Genomic DNA, 10,795 nt, shown 5'->3' on the forward strand with positions numbered 1-10,795 from the left:
TCTTCTACCTCTAGGCAGACCTGGACACAGAGCAGCTAAAATAACCAAGGTCCCCAGGGAAGAGTAAACCTCCTTCGGGCTTGGGGGGAAGAAAGTGAAACAGAAGGACCTAGAGGGGAAAGACACTCGCCTTGACAGGATTCATTCAACAAATATTCCTGAACTCTGGCCACCTGCCAGGCAGGCGAGGTGCTTGGGAATACATCAATGAGCCAAAGTCCCTGTCCCTCTGGAGTGAGGGTTTTAGTACAGAAGGACACACAGCAGACGACAGAGGAAATACATCAGAAGAATCACGTGGTCATTTTGAAAGTGACATGGAGCAAAGAAGAGCAGGATCAAGGGGTCACAAGGGCTGGGGCGGGGTTCGTGAGCCGCGCTTTGAAATAGGGCAGTCGGGGAAGGAAGGCCTTGGCGAGAAGGGGATCTCGGTGAGAAGCTTGAGCCAGGCCTTGACAGAGGTGAGGGGGTGGCCATGGGACACCTAGGGGAAGAGTCTGCCGGGGTGCAGGGCGGCCTGTGCAAAGGCCCTGAGGAAGCCTGGAGAAGAATGAACCAGGAGGAAAGCAAGGGATGGTATCAGAGGTGGGGAGCAGAGGCACAGGTCACGTAGGCGATTTTAAACTCTAGATTTAACAGGCTCTCTGTGGCTGTTGTGTTCAAAATCATCTCTAGAAGGAAAATGTAGAATCAGGGAAGCCAGTTAGACAGCTGTTGCAATAATGCAGGTGACGGGCGCCTGGGCGGCTCAGTCGTTAAGCGTCTGCCTTCGGCTCAGGTCATGATCCCAGGGTCCTGGGATCGAGCCCCGCATCTGGCTCCCTGCTCAGCGGGGAGTCTGCTTCTCCCTCTGCCCCTCCTCCCACACGTTCTCTCAATCTCTCTCTCTTTCTCTCTCTCTCTCTTCTCTCAAATAAACAAAATCTTTAAAAACATTAATGCAGGTGACAGGTGATGGTGGCTTGGATTAGGGACAGAGCAACGGTAGAAAGTGGTCAGGTTCTAGATTTACTCTGAATTCGATTTACAGACTAATTTGGGACCTAAGTCGCTCTCATGAAACAGGTAATACAGCAGACTCTACCATACTGTGATTAGTGGGGCCCAAAAAATTCGGTCTAGTCCAGTAAAATGTTGGAGAGCTTTATTTTTTCATTGGGTCTCTGCTGTCACAGAAAGCATAAAAATAAATATAACGGAACTTAGACTGCACACAACTGTAACACACCTGAATAGAAACAGTCCCAGATTATCATGAGGCTGCCACTTCCCCAACCCCTCTCCTCGTTCCTACAAAAAAAAAAAAAAAAAGAATTGTAGCCATTTGAAAACTTGAAAGAACAGAAATGGGCACAAGGGAATGAGGAAGGGCATTCCTGGAAGGGCCAACAGCACCAGCAAAGGCTTGCAGTAAAGAATCAACATGGACAGCGAGGATGGCGAGCTAGCCAAAGCCAAGATCAAGTGGCATGATGAGAGTTCTGGAGCCCAGACTGGCACGGTCCAGCGGGCACTGGGGACATCGTTGCTACTCTTCGAGAAAGGGAATGGTAGTGTCTACACAGTGGAAATTAACCTGGTGACTCTGGACAGAGTGACTAAAAGAGGACAGAGACCAAATGGAGGTAGGAGATTCAGGACTCTACTACCGTAAAACCTGGCATGAAGTGATAAAATATTGAATAGGAAGAGTCAACAAGATTTGATGGAAAGATTTGAAAGGAAAGGTAGGTCCCTCCATGTGGATGCCTTTCTTACTCTCTTGGCCTCTCCAAGTCCTCGCCATTCTTCAAGAATTCTTTTCCAAGAAGCCTTTGCTAACTCCAGGCCACAGTGTTCTCCCTCCCCTGCACTCCTGAGGCACTTCTCTGCCAGTGCCCTTGATTGTCTGCATGCGGCTTTGTCCCTAAGGGTGTCATTTGGTTCCCTAGATAGGCTCTGAGTTTCTTGTATCCTGTGACTAGCAAAATAGATGCTCCATAAATGTTTGTTAATTGGGTAGGTGGATGGATGGATAGATAGGTGGAGGGATGGGTGGGTGGCTTGGTGAGTGGGTGGATGGTGGATAGGTAGATGGATGGTGGATGGATGGATTGGTGGATGGATAGATCAGTAGATGGGTGGGTGGATGGGTGAAGTGAGAGGCAGGTTAGAGAAGAGAGAGCACTCAGATCTAGAGTGAGAACTGAGGAGGTAGCAGGCAGGGTGAAAGTACAGAGGAGGCTAGGTTCCTGATAGCTGCCTTTGGGGCACGCCTTGTGGAAGCAGCTCCCACTTCATGGCGAGCAGGTGTGCAGCCCTTTTAAAGGCAATGAACAGATGGGACCTGGTGAAGCAGGAGAAGCTTGAGGTTCCAGGGAAACTGTTGAAGCAGGCAGTGAGGACAAATACTCAGTAAATATTTATTGGGCAGTCACTCGGTGACCTGCACTGAGGACACAGTTGTGACAAGTGGCTGTGCTTCTCCCTGCCAACTCCTTCCTGCATGTGGAGAGGCCAGGAACAGGAGCATCTGGGTGGTCCCTGCTCAGCCATGTGACTGCAGGCACATCGCCTCCCCTTCTCTGGGCCTCTGTGTTTTCATTAGCCTGTCCAGCCTGGACTCCCAGGAGTCCTTTCCTCTTCTCGAGCCTCTGCCCTGCTCCTGCCTGCTGCGGGCAGGACCCCACCCACTCCCACACAGGGGCTGGCTTCCACTCGGGAGGAGGGAACGGGCTCACAGGAGGAGCAGAATTCCCTTGGAGTGGGTGATGCTCATTCAAGGGATCAAGCTGGCAGGAACCGATTCCCAGAGACCAGAAAGATAAATGCCAAACCCTACACCTTCACCTGGGCCTGAGAGAAGAGCACCTAGAGCAGCCGGGCAGCCCTCGCAGGCTCGCCCTGAACCAGCCCACCAGCACCTCCTGACCGTGGCCAGCCATGGTCTCCGGTGCCACCCTGTGGTGGTGCTGGGAACCGCCTCCCTCCGCCTCACCTCCCCCCAGTCTGGCCTCTGGCAAGGAAGGCCCTGTAAGGAGAGGGTAGGGGCAGCACTGACCAGAGCGCAGGCGCTCCCTCACCCAGCCTGCCTGCCCGCCCGCCCGCTTCCTTTCTCTTTCCTCCACCTTTCCTGCCTCCTGGTTTCCACCCTGTCATCAGGGTGCACGTTTGCACACAAACATTCAGCACATCGGCACAGGCATGCGGGCTGGCCACGATGGCCAGGGTGCGCCCCAGCACGAGCTCCCCTGTGTGTTCGCGTCATCGTGGCCATGTACTCACGTGCGCTCGTGCCTCCTTCCTGCACAGCCGTGCCGAGCATCTTCCGCTCCTAGCCCAGCCTGCCAGCACCCTTGGCACCCACCTTGCCCTCCGGGGCCAGACCGCAGCCAAGAGCCACAGCCCTGGTTTCTGGCACTCCCAGGGCATCACTGGGACTAGCCTGGGAGCCCGTCCTCTTCCCTGTGCCCGGGGGAGCAGGTGAGATCAGACGTGGGGCACCCAGTGACCTGCAGGTGTCCGGCACAGGGTTACCACAGGCTCTCCCTGCAAAAGAACCGATGTTGCCTCATTGGCTGGTGGCCTCAGGCAGGTTGTGCGACCTCTCTAAGCCTCGTGCCGTCATGCATTGAAAGGAATAGCACACTTATATCATGGGGTGCCGGGACGGTGACTGGCAGCTAGGGGACATTGGGTCGGGGGTGGGCTGGCTGGCAACACAGCCAAGGAGAAAGCCAGCATGGAGGCTCTGGGGCTCCAGCACTCTCTGCCTCTCCTCTCACTCCGCCCACAACACCGTGGTGCATTGGGCTCCTGGAGGGTTGGTGGCTCCCAGAGGGGTGGGGGCCCCCGGAGGGGTGGGGCGCCGATGAGCCTGCGGAACCGGAGCTGCCCTTAGGCCTTGGGCCCGCTTCCTGGCCTTTCCATCCCCTGCCTCCCTCCCTCCGTCCCTGCCACCGCTGCCGAGTCCCCCTCGGGAGCAGACACTGACACTGTCCCCCTCCATGTCTTTTCCTCCCCCAGAATTCCCCTACACCCCGTCTCCTCCCGAACACGGGCGGCGCGCAGGGCCGGTGCCCACGGCCATCATTGGGGGCGTGGCGGGGAGCATCCTGCTGGTGGTGATCGTGGTCGGAGGGATCGTGGTGGCCCTGCGCCGACGCCGGCACACCTTCAAGGGCGACTACAGCACCAAGAAGCACGTGTACGGCAACGGCTACAGCAAGGCGGGCATCCCCCAGCACCACCCGCCCATGGCCCAGAACCTGCAGTACCCGGACGACTCGGACGATGAGAAGAAGCCCGGCCCCCTGGGTGGGAGCAGCTACGAGGAAGAGGAGGAGGAGGAGGGCGGCGGAGGGGGCGAGCGCAAGGTGGGCGGCCCCCACCCCAAATACGACGAGGACGCCAAGCGGCCCTACTTCACCGTGGATGAGGCGGAGGCCCGTCAGGACGGCTACGGGGACCGGACTCTGGGCTACCAGTATGACCCCGAGCAGCTGGACTTGGCCGAGAACATGGTTTCTCAGAACGACGGGTCTTTCATTTCCAAGAAGGAGTGGTACGTGTAGCCGCCTCCCTCCAGAGCCTCTGTCTGCGCCCCTTTCTCCCCAGCCCCCACCCGCACGCCCCCTGCCTGTCCCCGTGCCCACTCCTCCAGGAGCTCCACAGAGACTCACCCAGCCGCCCAAAGCCAGCCCCACACTCCTGGGGAGCGGGCAGCCCAGGGCAGCTGCGACCTGGCTTGGTGTTGATCTCCTCCCCGGCCCCGGCCCTCCCCGTGCTGTCGTGTTCACTGTGGCTTTGGTGTTGCTGCACCTTTCTTCCTGTGGCCCTCCGCCTGCCCTCTGTGCGGGGAGCCCTGTTCTCGTCTTGTGGACCTGGCACCCCTCCAGGGCTTGGGGAGCCAGCCCTCCCCCACCTCCCAACACTGGAATCTCTTTGTGTCCTTTCCACTGCGGGTGGAGGGCTGAGCGGGCTCCCGGGGGAGAAGCCCCACCCCACCCCACCCCCAGATGCTGCTCCTCTTTTCCCAGGGAGAGGGAGCCCAGTCCTCCCTGCCACGAGCAGCCAGGAGCTCGGACCCCCGGTCTAGACAGCCATTGCACCCGAGAGGCAGGGAGATGCTTCTCCAAAGCACCCAGGGTAGTCTTGTTACGTGAATCGAGTTGAGGTCCCCACCCAGGGCCTAGGGCAGTGTGTTTTCCCGGTGAGGTTGGTTTTACATTTTTTTTCCTCATTGGCCAACGGAGAGTGAAGTTGGCCCAGCTCTGGTGTGTCTCTCCTCTTGACCCCTATCTGCTCCCCACACAGTGGGGCTCCGGGTGGACTCTGGCCCACGCTTCCCATACGCCTCTACCAACACATGATGCAGACACCTACATGCACACTCACCGCTCATGTCCACCCCTCGTGCCCCTGGGGTCACATGCCCTTGCAGGCTGGACACCGCCGGGGCCCACCCCTCTGTTCCACCTCTTCCCCTCCCAGCTGAGGATGGGGACACCTTCAGAAGTTTCCGGGGACAGCTGAGACCAGGGCCCCCTGGAGCCTCTATCCTAGGAGCTCAGGCTGGCCCTAAAATGCTGCTTTCGGCAGGGGAGTTTCTCAGACTTCTCCCTTATCTGTCAAGTGCTAGCTCGATTCTCCTGGGGAGTCAGGGCTGGGGTCCCTAGGATGTCCAGGTGTCAGAGGTGACCGAGTACCACCATGGAGAGCAATGGGGAAGGGAGTCTACGGTAGAAGTTTTGCAAACACAGATGCTGAAGAGTGCAGCTGGTACCCCACCCCCCAAGGCCAATGCAGATGTTCTGGGCTTGCCAGGAAGTACAGGGGCAGTGGGGTAGCCAGGAATCCTGATTCAGAAGCTCTTGCTCGCCACTCTCCACTCCTGGCTCAGCTACACCTGGTCTCCATTCTGGGAGGCGGAGGGAGTGGGGGGTCCTTGGGAAAGCTTTCCCTTTGAGTTACAGATTCCCTCCTTGAATGGGGCTCTGGATTCCCATCAGTCACCCAGGACGAGGGCTTCCTGTCTGTACAGTGGGGGAAAGGCCCCTCCCAGCCCTCTCCGTCCCCCCCAGCTCAAAGTGCCTCAGTTCCTCCATCTGCCCACCCTGGTCCTCCTAGCACTCTAGATAGGAAAGACCCTGGGATGGGAGAGGCAGGCTCATGCCTGCCCATTAGGGTTCCAGTTAACTCAGCCCAGGCTGTCAGGGGCTCTGTGGGATGGCAAGTGTTGGGGGGGAAGGGAAGCAGACCACTCTGTGCCCCACGGGCACCGACCTACCCGCCATAGGCTTCCCAAGGGAGCCCCAGCCCCCAGCCACCCCCCCTCCCCTCCCTGGTGCTGCTATTGAACCCCCGGCCAGCACTGTCTCTGCCCTGGCGACCCTGGGCCCACCAGCTGGGCCACCCTCACCCAGCCCCCACTGCCCTCGCCCCAGCCCTGGCTGCCCAGTAGCCACGTAGCAGAAGTCTGAAGCCATGCCAGCCCTGGGGCAGCTCTCCTCTCTTGGCATTGTGGATGCTGGATGGGGTGGAGTTGGGGAAGAACATTCTGGGGTCTTTCTAGCCACAGGGCAGAGGGGGGCAGAGGAGCTGGGCTGCTTCTCCTAGCAGTATTAGTGTCCCCCCAGGGCAGAGGACCTTTTCCATGTTACATCACTGCCCCATCCCACCTCACAGCACTCTGGCCCTTCTGTTTGGTCTCCTGGCCCCCAGGCAGGAGGAAATCCCAGGGGCCTACCTGAGAGAGGCATTCTCTGTCTTCTTGAAACCATGAAACTGAAAGAACTCTTCCTCCTGTGTCCCCCTTATCTTACACTGCCACCCCCTATTCCTCATTATATGATGTACTTAGGAGGGCCCCTGGGCCCAGCCAAAGCACTGAGTCCCCCTTAAGACACCTCCATACCCTTCCCCCAAGCAAAGCACAAACTGGGACCCATGCCACATGCATGGGCCACGGGGGAGGCTCCTGCCTGTCCGAGAACCCTGCAGCACACCCAGTGGGGCACTTGCTAGTCGGGGGCCGAAGGTAGGCATGAGGCAGGCAGGGGTCCGCACTCAGGCCTGGGAAGGTGGGGTTTTCCATGCCCCAAGTCTGCGGGAAGGTGGGCCCTGCTGCTGGGCCCCCCCGTAGCCCACTGGCAAAGGGGAGGTGTGGCCCAACAGAGTAGATGAGGATGTTCCACTTCTCCTTCATGCCCCCAGCCTGAGCTGAGCTTCTGCCTTTGCTGGAAATGAAATAAACTTGGTATTCTTTGTGCCAAGGCATCCCCCAGTTGTCACCCTGCCTCTTGTTACCCTCCCTGTTCTTGCCCCCCCTCCCCTGACCCCCCTCTTTCTTTAAGATTTTGATATTGTTCTAACGTGTAAACAAACCGTCTGAGTCCCCTTCCATCAGAAGGAGCTGAAAAGCAGCAGCGTGGGATCGGTGATCACGAGCAGGCACACGCAGCCACGCAGGCCCAGTCCACGCGCTCGCAGGGCACACGCCCCTCCAACAGACCCAAGCACAGATGCCCCGGTGCACGCGCAGGTGTGCACGCGCAGCCTCGGCAGGGGGCTGGGCTGGTCCTGCTGAAAGCCCCGCGGGGAGAGGTGAATTCCCAGTGCTCAGGCCAGTAGAGAGACTCACGGGGGCCTCGTTTCCCCGGGCGTGTGCCCCCTCTGCCAGCCCCCTCCCACGTGCCCAAGCCACTGGTGCAATAATTTTTTCTGCCATCCTCCAAGCAGAGGAATCGGGAACCGTGTTAGGTGGATGAGGCCCGGGAGGAGGAGGGTGCGCGCAGGCCTCCAGGGCCCCAGACGGACCTCTCCACCAGGAGCCCGTGCCCACCAAGGAGCAGGCGGGACCCTCCCAGGCCTCCGCGCCCACAGAGAGCCCTGCTCTGGCCTCGGGTGCCCGGGGGAGCAGGCCCTGAGAGGGCCCCTGGGGCCTCTCGCTGCTACTGTCCCACTGGAAGGCCAGAGGCGCCCCTGCTCCAGGTGCTACTGCTCTTCCGACTCCTGCTGTGAGGAACAGGATTCTGGGCTGGAAAACAGTGGTTTCCTCTCTTTGTATAAAACGGTAACAAAATCCAGGAGAAGCTGCCGCCCCTCACCTCTGAGTGCGCCACGCTACCTTGCGAAGCTTCGGTTTCTTCGTCACGGTTTCGTCTTTGGTCCCAGGGACGGCCCAGCAGGTTCTCCTGGTTCTGACCCGGGGGGTGTTTGCATCACCCCCTTTTACTTGTATAAAAAAAATGATGGGTTGAAAAATGTACTGAGGAAAAAAAATGTACTTTTTTATAAATAAAGTGTTTAAAACAACCCTGGCTGCCTGTGTCGCTCACTCCTTGCCTCCCGGCGGTGGCCACGTCGTGGGCGTGGGGACAGGGTCAGGCTGGAGACCGGCCGGCACAGTGGGGAAGGGCAAGGAGCCTCCAGCCGGCGCGCTCCCCCCCCCCCCCCGGGGTGGCTCTGGGACAGCGAGGACGGAGAGCCCTGCAGGAGCCCGGCCCCAGGGCGAGGGGCCTGCCTGAGACCTCACCCCAGCTCACAAGCTGCCCCGAAGCCTCGCCCACGCACAGGAACACGGTGGGCAGCAGCGGCGGGCACAGGCGGGGAGGCCTTGGGGACCCTGGCTGGGGCAGCCCCCCGCCCCCGCCAGCTGGCCCGAGCCCCTGCCTTCCTGCCCCGCTGCGGAGCACAGCTCAGGCTGCTTCCATTTCCCCCTTCTCACCCACTCCCTACTGTCCGCTCCTTCCTGCCGAGTCCCCTCCTGCGGTTGTTTGGAGGGGAAAATGAACAGTGTCACACCTGTTGTGTCAGACACACTGGGGACAGGGGCGAGATGGGGAGCTTGATCCTTTCATCTTCTGTTTCAAGCAGACGGCCAGGACCTGTCCCCTACCAGCTCTCTCCCAGTGATCTCTCGGAGGGGGGGGGGGCGCGGGGGGCTGGTTGCAGGGAAGGGCTCCTCCTTCCTTGGTCACCTCCCCCCACCCCCAAACTCCAGCACCATCTGCTTCCCATCTCCTGAGCTGGAATGCAGGACAAATCGGTCGTTACCACCAGTAGCATCTCCTTTCACTGAAATCTACACCATATGCCCCTGAGGAAAGGGGGGAGGGATGCTGGAGGCCAAGGTGGCCACTTAGCAGAAAGCCCTCCTGCTCATCTGGGGTGAAGCCCATCCTCCACACCTAGGATCCGGTGGGGTGGGGAGGCCAGGGCAGGCAGAATCAGGGAATCAGGCGTGGAGAAGAAGCCAGCAGCTGTTGGTAGCTGGCTGGGCCCCTCGCTGGGAGGCCAGACCAGCACCCTAGACTGTTTAGATGCTGAGTCTCGAATGAGATGCAAATTGGTTGGTTAAGTGGTCACTTCCTCAGTTTTCCGAGCTGTCCGTTTAAGTTAAATTTTAATTTGCGCAGGCAATAAATGCTTAATTACATTATTAATATATTGGAAGAGAGCAGTGGACAGAACATCCTAATTGGCATTTAACTAGAGTGTTCCAGCAAATTAGCCAAGACTTTCCCCGGCAGCGGAAGGAGGGCCAGCCAATTAGTCCCAGGCACAGACTCTCCGGGCCAGAGAAGCCAGATCTAGCCCCTTCCCCCAGGGTCCCAGGAGTCCAGGGCACAGCTCGCTCTCTAGTTGCTAGTTGAGCTAGACTCCGGAAGAACTTTGCTCGTTAGGCTCCTTCTGCCCAAACCTCAACCCTCAGCCCTGTCCCCACATCCCCACCCTCAGCACGGCAGAGGACCAAACGCTGGGTGGCCTGGGGATAGGACCCACCTCTGTGGCTAAGGTCCCCCTGGGGTGTGCCCACCACTGCCCTCCCTCAGCTGTGGGCCCGGGACTAAGATAGCTGGGCAACCAGAGCTCCTTTGTGGATACCATGGATGCCTCTCTCCCTTCCTCCTGACCTTGACCACTCTGATTGCAGATGGTAAAGAGAATAAACTTGATGAACTGAGGGATTCATATTTTTTTTACTCACACATTCATTCATTCATTCATTTGGCCACCCTGGGCCAGGCCACTCCTGAGCTCCTGTGATGGTCCCGCCCAGAGTCCTTGCTTTCAAAGAATTCCGAGGCTCCAGGGGTCCCAAATTCCAAAACAGCCAGGGCCTGCTAGCCACAGGTTGAAGCAGAGCTGTGTGTAAAGCCCTATGGGAGCACAGAACAGGAATGGCTAATTTTGCTTGGGAAGGTCTGAAAGGCTTGTGACATTTCCCCTGGGCCTGAAAGATGTGTAGGAGTTCTCCAGACCAGGAGTGTTTAAGAGTATCCCAGGCTAACTTGAGAATTTAGCGTCTTATATTAGTTGTTCTAAAAGAGATCATTCTAGTCCAACATGCTCATTCAGCCCAATGAGAACTGAAGCCAGGAGAGGAAGCTAAGGCTTGGCGACCAGACCATCAGAACGCACGCGCTGAACATGCTCAGGGGGCCAGAGCCAGGTCTTGAGCAGGAGGAGTGGGGGAAACCAGAGAAGGGGGCGGCACCAGCCTAACTCTGGAGAATGCCAGACCCGACACCAGTTCCGATTCACCCATGGGGCAGTGTGAACCCCCGTGGGTTATAAACTGGGTTTGTGGGAACCACTTTTGGTGTTGAGCAGAAAAGATGGTAGGATTCTGACACCACTTCCAATGTGCATTTTCTGCCACGCCACCAAGCAATAAACTCAATCCGAACACTGTCGACCTGGAGGGAGCATCAGATCCCACGGGCTAGGGGCTCAGTCCCAAAAGACTGTCCCCCACCCCAAACGCTAGGGTCACGTCCAGCTTGTCACCTGGGCTTCCGACCCATGAACT

The 10,795-nt window shown here is 58.4% G+C and overlaps 1 protein-coding gene across 1 annotated transcript in view; it reads left to right on the forward strand.

Moving 5' to 3' along the window:
- NECTIN1 (nectin cell adhesion molecule 1) overlaps positions 1–8,294 on the forward strand; it is a 63,551-nt gene extending 55,257 nt beyond the window's left edge. Inside the window, exon 6 of the mRNA XM_044919199.1 lies at positions 4,006–8,294. Coding sequence (XP_044775134.1) covers positions 4,006–4,553 — 548 coding nt within the window. The 3' untranslated portion in view covers positions 4,554–8,294. The remainder of the gene's footprint in view (positions 1–4,005) is intronic.
- Positions 8,295–10,795: the final 2,501 nt, after the last annotated feature.

This window comes from Neomonachus schauinslandi, chromosome 11 (genome assembly GCF_002201575.2).
Source record: "Neomonachus schauinslandi chromosome 11, ASM220157v2, whole genome shotgun sequence".
Classification (NCBI taxonomy): domain Eukaryota; kingdom Metazoa; phylum Chordata; class Mammalia; order Carnivora; family Phocidae; genus Neomonachus; species Neomonachus schauinslandi.